Source organism: Chaetodon auriga, chromosome 13 (genome assembly GCF_051107435.1).
Source record: "Chaetodon auriga isolate fChaAug3 chromosome 13, fChaAug3.hap1, whole genome shotgun sequence".
Classification (NCBI taxonomy): Eukaryota; Metazoa; Chordata; class Actinopteri; order Chaetodontiformes; family Chaetodontidae; genus Chaetodon; species Chaetodon auriga.
This window is the reverse complement of record NC_135086.1, coordinates 24,360,744-24,383,779: the sequence shown is the minus strand read 5'-3', so window position 1 is coordinate 24,383,779 and position 23,036 is coordinate 24,360,744. Positions and strand designations below refer to the sequence as shown.

The window sequence follows — 23,036 nt, the reverse complement described above, 5'->3', positions numbered from 1 at the left end:
AGAATGTGAACCTTGTTTGAATTGTGAAATGGGTTTTGCTAAAATAAAATTTTGGTTTCGTCTATACTACTAGGTACTTATACTATATTGACTGGGTTAAATAGAATTGCATTACTAAAAAGAGACTAAAATACAGTTTTCATTGACTAAAACTAGACTAAAATGTCATCAGTTTCTGTCGACTAAAACTAGACGAAAATAGTCACGGATAATTCTGACTCAAGTAAGACTAAAATGCTCAGACTTTTAGTTGACTGGAACTTGACTAGACTGAAAAGAGTATGAACGTGACTAAAACTAATAAAAACTAAAATGACAGCTTGACACAAAGACTAGTCTAAGACTAGAATTAAAACAGGCCGCCAAAAACAACACTACTCTAAAGAGAGCCTTTCACATTTTTCGCATTTTAGAAGCCACCATAGGGTCCCCTACACGAGAGACATTGATAACAAGGACAGTGAAAGCCAATATGTTTCCAAGGATCATTTTCCTTATTCAAGTCCAGGTATCAGGTTAAGTTGTATAATACAGAATGGGGAAGATGGTGACCACATAATCAACATTTTCTCCATTTTGTTGGAAGCTCTCTTATGTAGCAGAGTGGAGCAGAGAACAACTGCGTTTCTGTTGTATGAAGAAAGTCTTTTCAGCCTCTGAATAAAGGTGGGCAACACTAGCATGTGATCTGAGGTTCAGTTCACAATGAAAGGCTGCTGTCTCTGCTGTTTAAGTCCATAAGTTTGGAAACTTATAAATAAACTAAAAACTATAAACATAAACTTCAGACACGAAAACTTGATGAACAGGATTATAAAATAATTTTCCCCTATAGCCCATTTGACCTATTTTAAATTTTCATACCAGTTTTTTTTTTTTTCATAATCGTTTCAACCACTACAGCTGTATTTCCACCATAGGGACACAGGTCGAAAATAAGTTCCGGGAACAGTATTGCAATCTCGCACCCCTGTTCAGGATGAATTACTTTCCAAAAGTGCAGGAAGTTTTGGGATGGGGCTTGCAGTGCTGAGCATTTCTGACTGGCTGACTACTAGCAGCATTTTATTTCAGACATCATTTTCAAAAATCGTCAGCCACAAACCAATTTGTTTTTTGTGCTTCCACACATCAACATAGAGAGAGGAAAGCATATGGCATACAGTAACGTATACATTGTTGTGTAGCTGTGTGCAAAAATTATGTGTAAAAACAGCTGTCACTTTTTCATACGTTAGTGGACCTATTTGCTTAATCATTGTTAGTCTATTGACCATAGTGGAAACGTAGACATCAGCGGAACGAAGGAACATTTTGGTTCCTTCAAAAGCAGTTTCTGGGACTAAATTTGCAACAGTCCCAGTTCCACCAATAATAGATATAACATGTTCAAAATAATCTTATTTAGAACATGTAGTGTAGTGGGTTCTCAAACTTATCACTCAAAGTTCCACATCTGATTTTTATTCAAGGTAAGAGGTCATGTAACATATTAATGTTTAATGTTTTCTCTTCCCTACAAATTTGTTATTTTTCTGAGACTATATCAGTGTGAACAGCCTCCTAAAAAGACATGGTAAATCCGGATCTAGATACACTGAACTAGAAGATGTTCTGAGAACTTCACCAAGAAGGACCCAGGTGATGCCTCTTGCATGTAATTAGTGATTCTCCCGGAGTGTCCAATTCAGTAGAACGGGTGATCTACGAATTATGGGCTTTTAAACTCATTGCTATAGGTTGAAAAGCTCATTGATAGTCACTCTCAGGATGGACCTGGCCTCTTGAACAGGGGAGTAACATTCAATGTGTACATTTTCTGAATTTATTAATATTCTGTGAGCTGAATGGGAAGCTTTACCAGCCAGATGTGACCCGTTGGCTGCCATTTGACAATATGGGCTGGGTCCAGATTGACTCTCCAATCTGTCTAGATGCAGACAGAGGTCCAGACTTTGAGAAGCCTGGATCAAGTCCATCAGCTGCAAACACACATGACTGAAAGTGACTGATATGAGCCTTCCATATTTTATCTTACAAACAGTTTCTTTCACTATGTCTTCACTCTGTGTCTTCCTTTCCTCCTGTGTTTTGCTTTTCCTCTTCTCCAGTCTTTACTTCAGTATAGCCCTGAGGTCTCCATGGAAACAAGGTTTAGTTCAGTCAGCAAAGACACAGAGTCAAAGTAGGTGAGAGAGACAGAAGGATGAATCAAGAAAATCTTGGTGAAAGCATAGATTATTTTCTTTCTTTTTTGTTTTTATCTCAATTTGATTGGTTTTTTTGGATACCACTTTCCTCATGATTGGCAAAAGTACTGTATACAGTTGTATACATTTACATACAGCTACATTTCAAAATATAGAGTGAACATCATTTTTGCTTTATTGCCAATATTATCCATTTTATTGGTGGTAATGTATTTAAATGTTCTGATTTGTCTTAAAACATTTATGCTAGTGTTGATTTGCTCTAATATAGTAAAACTCCCTGATGGAATACAAGAGGAAGAGGAGAGACATGGTGATGTGAGTAAAGTCCTTTCCTGCACATGTCACTTATAAGTCCCACACAAGTGATGAAAAACATGTCCCACATCATAAATAAAAATTTCCTCTTTACAGATAGCTAGCAACGAGAGTTGGCTAGTAAAATAAAACTAAAAAGAAACAAACTTCATTTGGTCCTTATTTCTTTGAAGTCAGGGATCACATGAGGCAGATTTCAAAAAAGAAAATCAAAGCATCAGAGGCCAAAATATCCTGACTTTCACTCCCTAATATAGTTTGAGCTCCAAAAACACTGGGTGTTACATTTCGCAAAATGCAACCATCTTTCTGCAAGACCTGACCGGTGTGTTAAATGCTGGTCTGTCAAACTCCACATATCTGTGTAATGCAGGCTTTCTGTCAAAAAATTGTAGAAATTACACTCTTCAGCTTGTGCTGCAAGAGACCTCTTCGATGGTTGGTCCAAAGGATCCACCACCAGGAGCTGCACCACCAGCTCTGGAGAAGCAACCCTCCATGGCCTAATATAGTTTGAGCTCCAAAAATGCTGAGTGTTTTATTTCCCGAAATGCAACCATCTTTCTGCAAGACCTGACCGGTTTGTTAAATGCTCATGTCTGTCAAACGCAGTGCTCAAAGCAAAATGCAAGACATCTCCTGGTTATTCTTTTACTCTTGACAGCTCCAAAGCCACAGAGGACGTTATACAATTGTTTTCTAAGCAGAGTAATACTCCTTGTGATGAGTAAACTGACCTTTATGTGCTACAGTAAGAGCAGATAAACTCAACACTCAGGTAGTGAGCATGCACAGTGTCTAGCTTCTGGTGTCACACGCCGCTGAAATATCATCGTCCAGAGTGTCACAATTGTCAAGGCATCCCAAATATTAAACATTTCTGATACACACTGGACTTTCTTAAGAAGCAGCTGTGGTGCTCATGAACAGCCTCTTATCGAGCACCAGCTACAGTGATTTAAAGCTAAACCATTAAGAATCAAAGGCCAAGATATGAGAGTGAAAGCAAGCAGTGTCCAAACATTGTAGAACATAATACATGGATGTCTAATTGCACAGAGCAATAATCAGAAAAACACTATTGGAAATACCAGTGCATCTACAGATACATATTTTCAAGAAGCATTATTGAAGTTGAGAAAAATCAATAGAATGTAACACTGTAAACCACATTCAGTTGCAGTCTATTCTTTTGTGATTTTAGTATGAACCACGAACAAGTTGCTGCCACACATCAAGCAACCACTAAAGGGTCAGACACCATGGACCAGAAGATTACAGGCAGTGTTATGTCATCAATTCATTGATTGTATCTTTGATATGGTATAATATCACTGATAATACAGAGCAGGGTTTCCCACAGCATTATTATTATATATAAGGGTACACCACCTGACTCTCTTAAGGTCTAAAGCAATATATTATACTTTGATGAATGTAATTGTACTCACAAACAGCTCAATCAGTGACTATCAGGTGGGAATGTGAGAAGAAAGTGCAAGCAGCACTGCAAGTCAAACACTAGGCTGAAGTTAGTTTGATGTTCGCTAATCACTAGCTGGACAACTGATTTATTGAATAGAGTCAGCATTGAGTTGAATTCATATCTGTCTAGATTGCACCAACGCCTCTGTTCAGAGAGGTATTTCAAAGATGAGCACAGAATTGCAGCTCTATCTCTCTGTTTGCTCCTCCAAGACATCCTGTGGCTGAAATTCACCGTGCGTCACTCAGAGGCTGGTTACCTATGCATGTATAAAGCTGAATACACAGACTGAATGCATTTTTATGGCGCTTTTCTAGTCTACTTTGACTAGTCAAAGCCCTTTACAACACATGCCACATTCACCCATTCATACGCACACACACTCACACATTGATGACACAGCATCGGCTCTGTATCTTGGCCAAGGACACTTTGACATGGAGAAGCCGGGGATGGAACCATGAGACTGTTCAGTTCTGTGCAAATCTATTTACCTGATGACATCATCAGACTGTGACATCACTGCATACCACTGAATTAATCTGGGTGATATTGTTATGGATTTTATCAAAGAAAATGCATTATCTTTGCTCTCTTTCAACAACACAATGCCCCATGTTCAGACCAACAGTATCTCTGTGTGGAAAAAATATATCTCTATGATTTAAATGAAGCCTGCCTGTCAGTGCAGAGGTTTGTGTTTGATGAGCAGAGTGAAAGGTATGTTCAAGCTGCAGGCAAACGGCAGATTGGTGAGTGGAGATAGAGGTGGGACTATTTGCATATTCATATATGTACATACTAAATGTAGGCAAAGGTGTGGAGTTACATCTAAGCCATTTTAAGGCAAGAAGAGATTTTTCATAGAAAAAATCCTTCTAAACATAATTAATCAATGCCAGGAGAGGAAGTTAAAACAACACATCCCCAGCAACAAACCTTTGTGCTGTTTAAATGCAGGGTTGTTTTCAGTCTGAATCCCTGCTCAGGTTGCACTATTCATAACTCATGTCCAGACTAAGGACACAACCTTTGTTGAGGGGGTCACAAATAGACAGTGCTTCGGGCTAACAAAGTGACAAGGGTAACGATAACATAGCTTTTCATTCACAAAATAGCCCTACTTCTGCGCAGAGTTTTGAAAGGATTGTTATCATTACTTAAGAGGAGGCAGCCACTTATTCAGTGTGGGCAGCCCAGCTCTAGTATAGTACTGAGTACTATAGTACTGATGGAATCCAGCACAGCCTACAGTTAATTGTGCTTAGTATGTCGATATATTTTTGACTAATGGAAATCATGAATTGCTCAGCCTTTTATGGCTGCTCCCTATAAACAGGTAACAGGTGGGTGAATCCCTAAATTTCTTTTATTCATTCATGAACAACTTCCTTGGAAGTTGTGTCCTCAGTCTTCCCCTTTGACTCACCTTGCATGCAAAATTTGAGCTCTTTAGCATCTGTGACGGTGCTGGCAGGCATCCTGTCAGGAACCTTCTTGCTCATGCGGTTGTAGCTCCTCCTCTTCTTTGACTCACCCCACAAGTTGGAGCCGCCGTGCATGCTGGGAATGTTGAGCACAGCGATGCCTTCTAAGGAGGTGTTGCTGAGGTCCAAGATGATCCCATCACACTAAGTGGGAAATAAGAGAGTAGACAAAAACAGACAGAAAGAAGAAAGACAAAGAGTAAGAATGATTACAAAGAAACATTCCAGACAGAACACACAATAAATTCATTCTGACACGGAGACTCTGCTTATCACTGTGTGACAAAGACATAAAAGCTTCGTCCTCATGCCCCTGTGCGTGGACAGAAGCTGCTAGATGACAGCCACCATGGTAATATTGCATTATATTAATTTGGCAGATGCTTTTAACCAAAGCAACCTACAATAAGTACATTCTAACGACAAGAGCAAAAGCAAGATTCAAAATTGGCAGTTTATCCCTTTTAAATAAATAACTGCAGTATGTTCAGTGCTTGACAGTTTGATCCAGGTTTCTTGAGCCTGGTGTGTTGTGCCACACAGACTCATTTGGATAAAGCTGAGGTCAAGTCATGTTTATTCAAATACAGATATGGTGAATGGTCCATCAACTCTCTGCGGTATATCCATCGAGCACCGCATGGCGATGTCTCCTGCTCTCCATAGAAAATGAATAGAATCCTTTGACTTGATACGTCATTGCATACAGTCTGTACACTCCATCCTGTTGCCCTGACTTCTCACTACAGTCAGAACAAAGAGGAGCTTTGAATCATCCTGATCTTGGAAAGGAGGAATTGACAGGAGGGGGCTACTTCAATGGTGGGGTGCGATGTTGGCTGAAAACAACGGTTATTGACTCCCACATTCATCACTATTCTAGTTGGCACCACCAGACTTGAGTCAATGGTGACTGACAAGTCTCTTTAAGATCTTTATGTGGTGTCTCGCCATCCACTCCACCTACATGTCTGATGTCAGCCATGAATCACAAAAATAGCTGGGTGTCATCAGCATAGCAGTGGTAGGAGAAGCCATATGAGTGTAGAGGATGAAGAGAAGAGGGATGAGGAGAGAGCCTTGTGTGTTTCAGACATGATGCTTTTCTGTCACCTAGAAGGTGCTACCCGTCAGGTAGGATGCAACAAGGAGAGTGCACAGCCTGAGATGCCCAAAAAGTGGGAGGAGGAATTTGGTTGTTTACTGTGACAAAGCATGATTAGGCACAGGATAAGAGGGGAGAGCTCTCTCCTTCCTGTTGCCGGATTGTCCTGAATCCCTGACGTTGTCTTTGTTCATTCCATGTGAGTACTACGTTCGCTATCTTCTCTCCTTGTGAGTCATGCTAATGTTTAGCTTTGTTAGACTGCCACTGTGCTTTGTGTTTCAGTTGTTTACCTGCCTTGTCAGCGTGTGTCTTGCCTCAGAAACCTGATTCGTTGGAGCTCCCTTTGTTTATTTCCACTCATTTTCAAGTGTGCTTTATTTTGTTCCTTTTCCACTCCTTTGAGTGTGCTTTGTGTTTGGTTTTTGTCCTCTCCTTATGAGTGTGTTTTTTGTTGCACAGTTCTTGTTTAAATTAATTATTGCTGTCTGATAAAATCCCCCTCTGGTCTGCTTTATTGGGTCCTAAGAAATCATTCAGGCATTCTGCCTAACAATGAGGTCAGAAGAGAGAGAGTTCACATGGCATGGAGCAAGATCCAGAGTTTCTGTCCTTGCAAGGAGGGCCATTTCAGTTGAGTGGCCAGCTTTAGTCTGAAAGATTGTTCTATGAGAAGTAAGCGGACAGTTGATTGAAAGCAGTACACTCTAGTGTCTTGGGTAGAGAGGGATATTCCTAATTTTCTTTTAAAGAAAGCAGCAGAATCCTCTTTGGGGAGATGCGAGGAAGGAGGAGCAGGAGGTGGGGACCGGAGCAGGTAGAAAAAGGTCTTGAAGAGTTTTCTGAGATTTGAAACAGGAGCAAACTAATATGATACATGATACATGTGTTGTGTCCATCTGTACAGAGAAATGTATTGTGATACAAAGTCAGTCCTTGAAACTGTGTTGATGTTTTCAATGTCAAATGCCATGAGCTCAACTGTGTAGGTAAACATTTCTTCACCAGATATCTTCAGCAAGCCACAAAATAACAATGAGAATGAATACATAGAAGTCGGGTGGAAAAGTTTTGTTTTAATTTTTGGTAAACTACCTTGTCAAGTGGATCATTTGAGTGTCATTTAGAACCTGTTTTAAGCTAATTAATGTAGGATTTACATGTTCTATTGACATAAGATGAAGCAGGACTGACAGTCACAGTTGCTTTGGACTAGTCTTTCAGGAGGGAAAAGCTATGCTCTCACAACTCGCCTGTCCTGTGGTGTTGGCCCTCAAGAAAATGAAAAACTCAAGAGGTAGTGTGCAGTTTAAGCTAAACTCAAACTCAAGGCTATTCTTAGTCCTCCCCCACTGAAATATATCAAATCATCTTACTTGTTTTGTCTTGTGCTGTCACTGAAATCTATGCAAAGCTCCCTTTGCTACTCTTTGAAGGGCTTTGCTCCGATAAATCAATCTGATCAACAGGGTCAATGCCAAAGTCTTCCATCAAATAAAGCTTCTGCAGCTTCTTATCGTGCATTTGTCTCTCCTGATTCAACTACAGTTAAAGTAAGTAAGTGTCCAAAATAGTGTTTGTTGTAGGTGTCAGATTACTGGTCTGATGCCTGTATGTGGATTAAGAGTAACAAGGTGTTTATACAGTGTTTCCTCTGCGTGACATAGCTTCTTGTGTGCATTTGATTGTACTGAGAGGAAGCTAATGCCAACATCTAAGTGGCTAAGATATTACAGCTGCAGTATATGAGTTGTTGTATCAGAGTAAAATAACTGTCTATGCTTGGAACTACTTTGCGCACCAGTGATTCGTTTAAGACTGCAAGATTTATTTTGGCCTGATGCTTTACCTGGACCAATGCCAAGTGAAAAGTTGTGTGAAGCAGCAAAACAGATGGCAATAAAATAAGTTGGTGCAATGTCAATACATACTGTATGATACTAATGGATATATAGTAAATATATGACATTTGGCACACTTAGCCTAACTCTGAATTACATTGTGTCTAGCCTCATCTGGGATCATCAAATAATTCAAACACACCAGAGAATGTCAACAACACATTGCTATGACTCAGCATGCACGGCTGATTCATGCTGAGTCAAAGCAGCCGCAAATGTACTTCACTGTGTGCTCACAACATGCAGGCAAACCATCACATAAAGTGTGCGTGTGAAAAGCTAAATAACACGTGGATTATGCTACATACTTGTGCCTGCACATATGTACTGCATATGCAAAAACGTACACGCACGGTGATAGCTAACCCGACAGGGTCTGTCAGTGAGTGCAACTTAGAACATTTCTACACTTTTCGGAGCTGTCCAATGCCTGATTCTGGACAACTCTATAAAGTGTGTACAGATGTGTTCACACAGTTCTTTGGTTCATACCTATCCTGAACCAGTAATCCAGTAAAAGTACATTCATGCTGCTTTCACATCCTGTACATGTATTATCATTTATGCAGTGTACACTACCTTCAAAAACATGCATGTATTGTCACTTCTGCACTTGAGCTTTAAAACAACCTTTCTTTTGTGTAATTTCCAAAAAAAAAAAAAAGAAAAAAAGAAAAAAAGAAAAAAGAAATACTGTCTTACATTTGAACCAATAAGATATAAAAATGTTTGTACACTCTCACACTGTCACACTCACTCCCATTGGTGTTGGTGTATTTAGCTAACAGCTTCACTGCTTTCTGCTGCTTCCCTTGTCAAAATTCCAGTTCTCCCTTGTAAGGTCATACTAATACAAGACCAACAATTAATGCAGCTGCTTCACCGTAAAAGCTGTCAACACGACACCTGCACTCCCCCTTTCTGTCCATTTCTGCCTCCACTCCCCAGTCTGTTTGTGTGTGTGTGTGTGTGTGTGTGTGTCTGCCATTGTGCTGTGCACATCACCTGACCACCCTTATGATTTGCTGCCTGCCACAGATTTTCCCCAGTTTCTTATTAAACATGATGTCACCTTATGTGGAAATCACACCCCTCTCAGTGGTAAACACGTCAGCATCTTCCCACGTGCATTCACATGGGAGAGCTGTTTTGCAATCTGCTGCACAAACAGGTACAGATACAAAACAAATTCAGACCAAAGCTTTTACGTACAGACCGCCTATGAGAGGTGAGATGAGGAGATACCTTCTAAGAGGCTCCCATGTACCTTTCATGAAAAAATCACTGACATATAAAGTGTAGTTCAGGTTAGAGGGGGCTATTTGTGATTACTACTCTCCTCAGTCTAGCCAGTAACTAAGTGACGAAGTTGATTTTAAGCCTTGTAGGTCCTATCATAATCAATGATTAAACATATTTTTCTGATGATTACAATAGGAACCTATCCCACCATACAATGGCAAATATGAGAAATACTAATGAATGAAATGAATGAGAGCAGAAAAGCATATTTAGCTTAATGAATAAGTCTTATGACATTCTATACAATGCGTCAACCACACTGTCAATCATCAACTCACAACTGTCTGCATGTTATACCTGTATCTCATTCTTCTGCGCAATAGAGCTCCATTGTTTTACAAAATTTTTTGCATGGTGGCCTTTCGCGGCCACCATAAGAGATGGTGAGACGAGGGGTGTTCAGTTGGTTGCAGTCTGCAACCTCACTGCTACATGTCACAGTATCATCCATACTGGAAAGATTTATGTCTTTAGTAGGAACCAATAGACTTGTGGCCTTAAAGAAAGTAGTAGAGCTCTATATTGACGAAGGCAATATTTATGAGAAGACTGGTTAATACAAGATATGTAAATGTAGTTGTAAATCAAGACATTCCCTAACTAATGGAATCTTCTTCTAACAATAAATATAAACAAATTTCCAAAGATGGTCAAACTGGATTTTTTTTGTTAAAATTAGTTTAATGCATGGAGGGAACATGAACCCTTTGAGATGGGTAACAGTTTTAAGAGTTACCCTATCAGTTCCTGAAAAGGTGTGTTTCTTGTGTTTTCTTGGAGTCTTGCTGTGCTTTAAGCACCCAGGTGACAGATTATGCAGCGCTGTATGACAGAATGAGGCAATCAGTGACTTTATGGAACATTAATCTGATGATGTGCTATGAATAGCCTACCTCATTAATATGAGAAAACTACTTTGTTGGAAATTTCTGCAATGCTTTTTAGAAAAACATAAAAGAATAACAGCACTTTAAAGTCTGTCAGCAAAAAGACGAAAAGCTAACTTCTTGACATGTTGTGTACACCAGATGTTTCATATTTTACTCTTTTTTCCTCCATCAAATACAGTATATTGGGAGTTTAAAGACATCTTTCCTCATCTCTGTCACTTACACAACCCATCACTTTTAGTCATCCACTCTGCTTCTGTGAAAACAGCTTTGACAAGACTGTGACTCACCTCGACTTCTATGCATTCGTTGAGCTTCTTGCAGGTGGCAGATATGGTCTCAGTGGTGCCAAACTCAAAGTACCAGAGCTTGTTCTTCATTCTGAGGAACGAGAGGGGAAACAGAGGACAGACATGTTTTTGACGAACACAACAGAAAAGATTCCCAGACCTAATTTTAGTTTGCACATGAGTACAGTGTTGTGAGCCTGCAGCATGATTTGTTTAGGGTGCACTGAACACATATTGAAGCTGTCCGGTGCCTTGAGTCATCTCACATTTTGAATCTGACAGCTCATGACAGCTCGCGGCCATGTGACCACAGAGGTCAAAGCTCCATCGATGCACCCTAAAGCCTTGAAGTGGAGACACTGGCACTGGCAGCATTGCTTGCCAGATACTGAACCACAGAAAGTTAACCACACCATCTGTCACACAGGCGTTCTGCTGTTGTCCGCTCCTTCATTGAGACAATGCACACAGTCACAACAGTGCCCTTAGAGTTGAGTTGAAAAGTCAACATAGCCTCCGGAGGGGACACAGGGGGAAACATTGCTGGTGGAGACTATAAGATGAGGGTAAATATTATTGTGATTCACAATATTCAAAGCAACCCACAGGAATGACTGGGCAATGGTTCATTTGTGCCCTGCAGAGGATTTGTCAGAGGTGACCTGATGGATGCAGTTTTGTTTTCATCCTGATGTGATTTGTTGCAGTTTTGGGACTGGACAATGTCTGAATAACAGAGCTGACAGTCAAGGTGAAGTCCAGCATGGCCAATCTGAAAATATCAACAGAAACTGATGGAACACTGATGGTTGAAGCCAAGCACAAAGCTCGGAAAACATATGAAATAACTCTACACATGAAACAACCAACAAAGTAACCCATGAGAGAAACAAAACAAAATATTTGTCAAAAACACATGATACCAAAAGACATATTTAGAAAAAAAAAAGTTATCAAGACAGCAACTACACCACACCTCACATCAAATGACTGTAAGATTTAAAGCCCTAAAATTAGACCTAACCTCACTACATAATATGTGATAACAAGACTAAGAGTCTGCAGCCATGCTAGCAGCTTTTAGAAGCTGTTTTAGGCGCAGTGGTAATCATGACCCCGTCTGTCTTCAGAGATGGTCCTCAGCATCTGATGTGAACAGCCTCCTTGGTTTGTCTCTGGCCGTCAACTGACTCCATTTGATAACTTGATGCAGTTAGTGTTTTCAGTCTGGTGTTCACAGACAGCTGATGCTGTCTGCCTCTGGTGCTCCCAGGGTCCTTGCTGTTTACTCAATGTCACCTTCACCACAGCTGCTGCAAGTGATCTCATACACCACAATCTTTGGGGTCATGGGCTTTCCTGCGTTATCATTTGACCAGATTCCTGTAATGCGTAACATGATGACAATTGAGCATGAATACTTCTGCCAAGTACCGTGAATTAACCACGATTTTAGAATTTTTCATCATAGATAAGTGTTCTCAAGAACAAGACACCTCCACCTCCATAACTCCCCAGCTCAAGTCTATTAAATAGTTTTCTTTTCTTTCACCTTTTTGTAAAGGATGTGCTCCTCAAAAAACCCCCCCCAAAACTCGACAACCAGTATAACTGATGTCTCACCCTTCATTACTCTAGAAATAACAGACTTCATAATATGACAGCACGTTTACTGGCATGTAGACATGCTGCTAATACTGATAACACAGCTATTGACACAACAGCTCAGTATCATGTGGGCATGGAACACAACCTAAAAAACATCACACTGTTGACAGGGTTGTTCTGTTATGCTTTTCACTCCAGATAGAACATATACTCAACATGGACCCAAACTGTACAGCAGACATCACACAAAGCATTAACTTCATTCATAACTGTTTATTTTACTTGTAACTGAAATCTCATAAGCCGCTGTACTTGTTCCCATGTTTTTCTTCCTGCTAATTGTCTTTCTGTCCCTTGTTCTTTCTCTATCGCCTTAATACCTCCCCAGAAAGCTCTGCTGCTGTCAAATCAGGGGATTATGAGCATATTTGAGATCACAATTAGGAACAGTTGCAATTCTCAATGAGGCGAGCTGCCTAACCTCATTAAGCTGCTTCCACTTGAGACGGCCTGTAAGAAATGCAATTAACTCATGCTTTTCCCCTCTCTTATGGACAGAGAGTGCAACAGGGAGACAGAATACTTCCATAAGCCTTTCCTGCATTATTCCCGTGTTTCTGCATCAAAACTGGTGAAATGGGCTCGAAAAATTCCAATTATGACAAGGAGGACACTTTTTGTCTCCAGTTAAGTCCATAAGGGTGCTGCACTGCTGAAGGCATGGTTTAGTGTTTGACACTGTGCTTACAAGAGCGGACAGCTGATACCCTAACTGAGCAAAGTGCTCATTAATTCTGCGTAGTACAGATGGTTTGTATGAGAACTTTCAAGCAGTAACATTTCAAAAAGAATTCAAGGAACTAGTGGGATCACATTTCATCTGAGAATCTGACAAAAAGTAAGAAGGTGGAAGGTGGAATTATGTTGTTATGAAAACATTGTTCAGGTCCTTCAGCATAGCTCTGGGGCTCCACAACTCTCTGCCTGTATGCTGTATCTACAGTAGCTATCTCTTGGCCATTGTGTCCCTCCTACCTTGGTACCCCTCCCTCACAGATAAGCATCTCCTTTAATCCCTAATATGAGCAGTGACCTTGTGACCCCACCACCTCTTTCCTGCCCCTCCTCCTCTTTTATACATCTTCTGAAATTGGGTGACCCAAGTGACCAGCATTAACACAACCCCTGTCACCACCACTGAGTGGCAAAGCAAACCCACCATCGGTGTTCTAAGAGGGAAGCTGCAATACCAAGTAAACATTTGTATCGAAAAAGCAAAGCCCTTAAACGACGAGGACTCATACAACACACCATGCGACGCTCAGTGGTCAGTGACTTTCCTAATTATTGATGTTGAAAGAAAATATGTCAAATGAATGCAATCTAATAATAGCTATTACAACAGAGCTTTTTTCAGTCAAAATGTCTTTCCAGGTAGATTTCCCCTTGCATACAAGAACTGATACGTGACAGCACGGCTGAATGGACAAAGAGCACACCTGCAAAGACAGTCCTCCAACTTGATCAACAGAATCCCGAACAGGAGAGACAACACTAGCCAAGAGGTCAAGAAGCTGCTCGTGTGTGATCTTTGTTAATCCAGGTGTCAGTGATCTATTCTTCAGGCTTCACAAAGCAGCTTATGAAGACAGCTAATGGTGTCTACATTTACAAAAACCAAGCATGAAAATAGTTTTTATATTTCAACATATATGATTCACCTTTCTTCTCCTTTTTCTTACTTTTATTACTATCATCACCATTACTATTATTGCATTACGACTACTGAAACAATGGATTTTGCAATAGATTTCTGTCAATGAATAAGGTCAGAGGTATCTAAAAAAGAAATACATCTGAGTCGCAGCAAAGGAAAAATGTCTTTTACCAGGGTCATGTATATGTGGAGCAGTTGCATGTGTGTACGTATGCATGTTTTAATGACAAAAGAAGCCCTGAAAGGCATCTTGTGAATGTCTGCTTGAATGCTCATATGTCCTTCATACAAGACCATTTCAATATTCATGAGTGATACACATTCATTTGGTAATAATTTTGGTTGACTTGGTTTTGGTAGACATGGGACAGATAGAAGCAAGAGCACATGACATACAACTGACTCAAAGTCAAGCAGTGCTAAAGTGGTGGAGCAACATTTGACAGCAGTAAGATGCATAGAAGCAGGTCATTACGGGTAAATTACACTTCAAAGTCACTTGTGAAATTTGAGAAAAAATGATCTATCTATGGTTGATATGGTCTACAGGTTTTACAGTTTCAGAGCTGAAAAATAAGTTTGTCAGTGTTCTCTGCTGGACAAACTATGTAATATAGATGCTGTTTTCAAAAATACCTCAAACATATTTTTTACATTCATGTACTACAGTTTCTTGTAACCAGATCCAGATGCACATATTTACAACAAGCTTTAATCAGGTAATATACTGGCTTTGCCAATTTATCGGTTTAGCTGTCAAAACAAAACACTTAATTTCTATAGACTTCATCATAAGTTGAAGAGAGTTCTTTGACTTAATAAAGCCTTACTTTTTAAAATCAATGCAATCAGAGCAGTCTTTAGGCTCAGGGTGAACTGCACCTCACCTGCGCTGAAATCTGTTCAATTCTTTGCAGAAAATAGCTGTTTTAAAATTTCAAAGTGCCCTGAGTGTCAGTATTATCCATGCAAGATAAAAGTGGCTGATGCAATTGCGATGGTCAGTGTGTCGATCTGTCTCTGCCCACATCTCCCCACATTGTCATATACAACACTGCTAAGCCCCCACCTAGCCCCCACTCACCCCATCACATTTGGGAAGAATTCTTACTGGGTGGAGCCAGGCAGAAATCAAGGGTCAACATACTCTTTTCGTTTCAAGAAAGGAAAATCATGTGTTGAAATGCTATGTTCAAGAAATTGACTATTTCTAGATAGAAGGGTGTGCACAAATTTGAGGCCAAAATCAGAAGAAAAGGATGCCTTTCTAGATTCATTATCTTTTTCCCTCACCTTCTAAAGCTTCCAAATCCAACTCTTCCCTGAAACTCCCCCACTTGGGATCACACACACTCACTTACAGAAAGACAGCTTTGTCCCGACTATGAAAAGTCATTAGCTCCTGGGCTTTGGGCTCCTGGAGGTCTGGCTACTGTGACCATTTAGTGCTAATGGAGCTCTGCAGGATGAGGTGTCAGGAGTCACACATCCTCTCTGTCCAACAGGCCTGTGATGGGAGGGTGGCACTAGGGGGTGGGGGCTGTATGTGCTAGTCAACAAACAGGGGATGGTGTGTGGTGTGAGTGTCTGAGAGAGACACATGAAGACAATGTGGGATTGTGAGTGGTAGGGAGGACAATGGAGCACATGTAGCTCACATGAGGCCTCTCTCACCAGGTCAAAGGTGATTTTTCATCTGCTCACCCAGAGTGGAAAAACAGCTCGTTCTCCTTCAATTCAAGCTGTAAAAAGGACAGATAGTGTGCCAAGACATCACTCAGATAACAACAGAACAGTTGCAGTTGTCCACCAGCTGTCTGTTGTTCGTTGGAAGGACTGCAGAAGAACAATAACCTCCAGTGTTGGCCTACTGTAAATAGTGTGCACTAGACTGCTGTTCTTATTTTGTGCAGGGGTGAGTGTCAGTGCAGTTCATATTTTGCAAACACTTGCACACTTGGAGCTATAGTTGGATCAGAGCCACTAGTGCCTCTCATAGAGATGGAGCCATCCGTCAGTAGAAAGGAAGTAGTTTGAGTAATCAAAGAGCAACAGTGAAGCACCTCCTGAAGAAAAGAAATAGAACTTTATAGGTTACTACTGAGTTTACGTGTGCTGAATATGTTCTGCTCTCCACATGCTTTACATCTTTTAACTCTGGCCTTTGTTTAATGGATCAAAGAGAGGGCCCTCAGGCAACAGAGGTATCTTCCTTTCATCTTTTATCATCCTTCTGCCTGTGATGCTCAACACAGAGATTGGATTGAAACCTAAGCATAAATTATTGAATCTTAAAAAGATTGATTGGTCAGTTGAAGATTGATTTTCCACAGTATGTAGACTTGTGGAGGAGGCAGCAGCATACATGTTGTTGTCATCATGTAAGCAACATGACACACAAGCTGAACATGCAGAGCCGCTCTTTTTTCAAGCTTTTATACTTTACGGAACAGTCCTACAAAGTAAAAGTACACAAAGCTCTTGCTGTTTGATTAACTTGTGATTTCAAACATTCAGAGCCACACCCTCTCTGCTCTGTGCTTACTTAAACAGAAACACACACAGTGTACATTATACACAGAATGGCTTTTAAGCAAATGATTAGTGCAAGTCTGCATGCATAGGCATTGCTGACGCCGGTCAAAGCTCTGCACAGAGGTTCCCTTTGAGACAGTTGAGAGCATGAACACATTCATAAACACACCAACTCTTTATTTACACACACACACACACACACACACATACACACACACTCACACACACACCTCAGCCTCAGGCTACAGCAAAGACAACAGGTTGGCCTCTGAAGTGAGCCGAGCCAAGCAGCACCATATATTGTACTCATCACCAGTGACTCACCTCAGAGCTTCAGTATCTGTCTACAGAGGCTGTGTGCATACAGCTGCTGTTTGTTCTCAAATGTCCATCTGAATGAGTTGCCAGAGACAAGTGTGGCCACAGCAAAGGCTGCTGTAAATGACAGCAGGGACGCATCAAATACTGTGTTTCCCCCACAACCTCTGATATTTATGGATGGTATTGGTTTTGGGGCTGAGGGTGGTTATTGTTTATATTTAAAAGACAAGGCTGGCAATTGTTGATGATATCAGCAAATCTCATGAAAAGACCAAAAATAACAATTGCTCATTCCCAAAGACATACGTTTCAGAAAAAACTGACTTAATCAAATACACTGGCCATGTTGCTCATAATGAAGGAAATAGCAGCATATGAAACAGTGTAGCTCATTAATGTGTTTTAAGCATTTTCAGCCATGCTAGCAGCGTTGCTCTATGAATGTCAATGTCGGCCAGTCGACCACTTTCACACAGGCTCAAATACAACAACAACTTCTGGATTGTAAAGAAATTTTGTACAGACATTCATGGTCGCCTGAGGGTGAATCCCAATGACTTCAGTGATCCCCTGATTTCTCGTGCCACTGCCTGGTTGATACTTATGGTTGTGAAAGTGAAATGTCTCAAAAACTATTGGATGGATTTCCATGAAATTTGGTGTCCACATACTTGCATAACTAATGGCAGTGCTAATCAGCCTAACTACAGCCTTAAGAAACACATTCCTCTACCACATAATGTATCTCATGTTGGCAGTTAATGGCCAAAGAAAAATGTGTATACCACCACCCACTGGGTAGGAGCATGTTCATATCCCCTGTCTTGTAATGGAGCACCCCACGTTGAAACTTGGCTAGCTTTGTCTCACTTGTGCTGCTGAGGGCATTGCATCATCGTGAGGCATTTCTCCTCATCTGGCTCTGGATCCCTGTCACTCTCTGCTGACGTCTCTCTCTTTCTCGTCAGACTGAGGCAGCTTCCAGCATTATATAACAATTAATTAGATGGTGGAGCACTTGTCTGCATGCCTGACATTTGAATATACCTTCTCTACTATTAGATAGTGAACCTCCATTTACGTCATAACTGTCTTCATCTGTCTTCATTCTGTTCTCCTGCAATGTCACTTATAATCATGAACAGAAACATTAACAGACTAATTGTTGGCATTCCAAACATGTGCAGCTGGACAATGGAAACCATGGCTCCAGCCTAGTTGGACTTTGGCTTCACACTCTCATGTCATAACGCAGTTCAGTTTTAACACAAACAAGGCACTGCCAATATATTGATTGTGCTATGCAGGCAAGTTTTGTCCTGTTATTGATTGCTGACGACTGCAGCTCAGTGTGGTATTGGGTTCCCAGATTAAAGTGCGAGGTCACTTGTTGGTTATGAGGTTGCTTGTTAGCTAATGGTGTTAAGATGGTGGGGAAGGTCACCAGTCTTTTTGACCAGCAGAGCATCATGTGAAATACAACTGTACCTCTCATCAACTACTCAGTGAGAGTGTGCTTTATTCCTTGTAGCTGTTTTTAAAATATCCTATCCTCTCACCTGCTGTTGAACTTCTCAGGGTGTTTTTCCCGCATCAGATGAAAGCGATGGGCGATGGAGGCATCCTGTAGGAGAGACCAGAGGAGACAACATTACCTGCAGCATCAGTCAAACCTACACATTATCACAGCTTGCTGGAAGTCAAATGCCAAGGCAGTGTTGTGCCAGTGTGATTTACACTTCAGTAAATTTAAACCAACCCGTCAATTTTAGAGCACACACTCTTACATCAAAAAACGAGAGCTTTATCCACATTTGTTAAGGAAAATGATGGTCTTTGTTGTAAAGCTAATGTATATTCTCTGCATGTGTGTAACCACAAGGATCTGTGTGGCCTCAATTTTATCATCTGACCATGTCCAAGCTGTTCTGGCTGGTGTGTACAGTCCAGTTTTATTATATGCACCCCTTTACTGTTTTAGATTTGGCCAATATTTTTTATTTTTGAGGTGCAATAAAGGTAAACATCAGATATTAGTATCCTAATATTCCGTAATGACTGTGCTTGGCATCAAAGAGTTACCTACTATCTGTAGGCTGATTTACCTGCATCCAAGAAGCTGAAATGATTAGATGATTAACTGAATTAAATTAATTACTTATAATATTAATAAATCTTTGAATTTTGGACTTTTGGGTGGACAAAACAAGACATTAGAACATAGATTTTAGATAAGAAGGCTCTGGAAAATTCTCATGGGTATTTCTTTTTAATACCCAAATCGATTCATGGGCTAATCAGGAAAATAATATACAAATGAATCATTATTTAAATTAACTGTTATTTGCATCTCTACTTTCACCATATGTATATGTGGCACTGGATTTTACCACGTGAGCCCACAGGTCCACAATCTCAAACTGACAGTGGTACAAGTACACAACTTATAGCTAACCAAATGGTATTCTCGCCCAAACTACCACAGGGTCTGTCAGTCAATTTTCCTTGAAATGCAGTTGTCATTGTCATCATAGCTCCTTGTCCTGTACAGCAGTATTTCAGTGTGAAGCTGGAAGATGGTGTAAAATACTAAATCGAATCGGGCTCTAACGTATGACACAATGCAGCATTGAATGAAAGGTAACAAGCTGATCTGAGCAGGGCTCAGGCTGGAACCAGCCCTCCTCACCCCATCTGTTTAACATCTGACCTCTGGGGCAGAGGTGAATGTAACCAACCCACGAGCAGCCTCAGGATGACCTCACTCATAGACAAACATAAACAACACCAGGGGACAATGCTCACAACAGCATCATCACTGTTCCACATCTGTTTTACATCTCTTATTATTATTATACCATTTCATTCATCACAGAAATGCTTGATAGTAACAAGGGCATCGAACGGTGCTTTGTATTGTATTAATATACTAGAAGTCAAATAAATGACAAGAATTTAGATATAAAGCCCCTCTCAGATATGCACCTCATTATGTAGGCACATGGCAATAGGATTCTTTGGCATGGACTATTTTTTTTATAACCCCTACAAATGTACATATACATAGTTGTTTTCTCTATCATGTACCTTGTGTCTGTGTGTGTGTGTGTGTGTGTGTGTGTGTGTGTGTATATATATATATATATCTTTTTGCCACTGTCCTTGCTTTTCATAACTTGCTGGCTGTAACGACTAAATTTCCCTGGTGTGGGATCAATAAAGTCCTATTTTATCTTATGTAAACATGTGGGCTGCTGTCTGTAACACTTCCGATATGGCAGATAATTCAGGTGAATGCTGCTATCTTAACATAAAGGCTACAGCAGCAAAAGAATGCCATGAACATATATATTATTATTATAGTATTCTATGCAGGACATACAGCAGCATTCTGGACACTTGTGATCAATTAACCAGAACAGCCCTAATTTGAGCATAGGTTGATCTTGACCAGAGCTGCTTCTTCTCCACTTAGGCCTGAGGATGTGATCTGTCTGTCACAGATAAACAGCCTCTGTACGTAAATAAGAAGTTCAAGATGAATGGCGATTATAGAGATTATATCAACCATATGTCAGAGGAAGTCATATACTGTAGCTAACGCAGATGTAATTCCAATATGTGGCTCATGTAATGGAGATGGTAGACAGCACCATAGTAAAGTAGTGAAGTGTCACTCTAATGGTAGAGTTAGTAATGATGTTAATGTAAGAAGGCAGAGTGAAGGACTCGTCCTTTCACTGTTTCATTGTATTATAACATCATCTGGTTCTGTTTTAAGTGCTTCAGAGACAAAACATGACACATCCTGACTCACTTCCAAAAGTTAATGCACTAAGACGTTACAGACATGTAGACGTTGTCAAATCAGTAAGACATGATTTAGAACTACAACAAAAATCTATTTCATGTCCCAGACCCATACTCATTATATGTGGAGACAGAAAATGTTGAAGGAGTCTTGCTGTACAAATACCTCATTCTGTTTCAGTGATCAAACAGGCAGTTCTCATGTCCAGCAATAAAACATGCATTAGCCTTCAACTTCAAACAAGTGGTTTATACCTAATTGGGTATATATCTTTCATTGTGCTGTGGTCATTATATTCTGTTCATGTACGAGCTGGTAATTTTCACACCACACAGAATATGACTCATCTACAAAATGTTATAATTTGTCAGTTTTCTACTTTTTCAGCAAAAACACTTCAATATGCAGACGATGATGAAGAAAATGATGCCCATACATCTGTCATTTTAGAGAATTAATGAATTTATGCTTTCATGAGATAAAAAAGTAAGCAGCTGAGGTTGAAACTGTACTTTTCACAGGTGTTGTGACACTACGACATTGGACTTGGGTTCACAAAAATGCTTTATTTTCTGAGGTATCTCTCACCTGAACCTCCAAGTTAGGTGTTCACTAATCTCCTGATTCATTTAAGGACATTTTTAGGTAACACATTCATAGCCAATTCTTATTGTTACCATAAATGATAAAGCTGGAGATAGTCGATACTCTACTGATACTCAAACTTTTATAAGCAAAAAATGTTAAAACATGTACATTTTATAATGAAGGGAAGATAAATGTGGAACATGAAAGGGGTACAAAGGCTAAAAATAAATAGCAACAACTATAACTGAAACAATGTGACATCACACAGAATGCTAATATTACCAACCTGGCTTGCCATCAGGTGTTAAGCTGCCAATAGGAAATAACAGGCAAATGAGAAAGCTGCTGTTTAAGAGGCAAATGTTTTGTTCCTGTATTTCCACTTCCTGGTAGTGTATGTCACCCATGCTTTATTTCATTTCATGGTAAAACAAGGACATCTTAGACAGTTTATCTGTTATATCCACTTGTTGTGAATTGGGCAGGTATGAGAGGAGTGTATTTACACCAAAGCCTTGCAACTTTGACAAGCAAAAGCATCTGTGATGACAGCTTGGCACCCTGCCTACTTGTGCAGGTGTTTCACGGCTCTGCAACAAGGAGAACGGAAGGTTGTGACCAGACAGGTGGACAATTATACACATCCTCACTTGTCACCCTCAAAATCCACCGGTGCTACTGGCCTGCTGCAACACACCTCTTCAACCAGACACTACTGCGATGTGCTGACATCTCACAGCATCAGCAAATATCAGATCTTAAAATAGAGCTGCGTCTGCTGCTTCAACTGGCTGAGAACTTGATCCTGGAACCACGGGAGTGAGGAGACATCACAGATGAACCGCTTTTCTTCAATGATCCCAGGACACCAGAGACTGACTTTGCCCACAGAGCTCAAACTAAAAAGCTGAATCTCGTGGCAAGGTTACTTATCTCAACAACACACATTCATAAAAGACGAAAACATGGGACAAATCAGTGAGGGTAAGTTGTTTACAACTTGCCTGAGGAGCCTTTGTCACGTGTGAGCAAAACAGGGAGTTATATTTTTGATTTAGGTACAACGTGGGCAGTGTGTGGCGCACAGCATGTGGATCAGGGCCAAACAATGACATAAAGTGGCCACAAAGCTTTCCAAAACATGTCACTAAAGCTGCTCTTAGTCTCCTGCTGCAGGCAATCACTGACCAGTCCCACTTTTATGTATTGTCCCCCTGAAAAATCTGGCCGTAACAATATGTGACATTTCCCGTCGCCTATAGTTGCCTGTGTGATGAAGGTTGTTTTGATCTTGCCGTTTGAAGTTTTGCACATGTTGTGTGGGGGCAAGAGGAGGTGCTATTGGATGAGTGATGTGAAAAGTAGGAAGGGAAGAGAGAGAGAGAGAGAGAGAGAGAGAGAGAGAAAAACAACAAAAAACAACAACAAAAACAGTGGCTGGAAAATGTCACCTCAGTGGGATCCACA

General features: G+C 40.4%; 1 protein-coding gene across 4 annotated transcripts in view; it reads right to left on the bottom strand.

Annotated features, from left to right (window-relative positions):
• Positions 1-23,036, bottom strand: part of dgkg (diacylglycerol kinase, gamma) — a 107,445-nt gene that overhangs the window by 19,582 nt on the left and 64,827 nt on the right. For all 4 annotated transcript variants that reach the window (XM_076746538.1, XM_076746540.1, XM_076746539.1 and 1 more), the window contains 3 exons: positions 18,730-18,794; positions 10,990-11,080; positions 5,444-5,645 (listed from right to left, as the gene is read on the bottom strand). In XM_076746538.1, the coding sequence (XP_076602653.1) occupies positions 5,444-5,645; positions 10,990-11,080; positions 18,730-18,794 (358 nt within the window). The remainder of the gene's footprint in view (positions 1-5,443; positions 5,646-10,989; positions 11,081-18,729; positions 18,795-23,036) is intronic.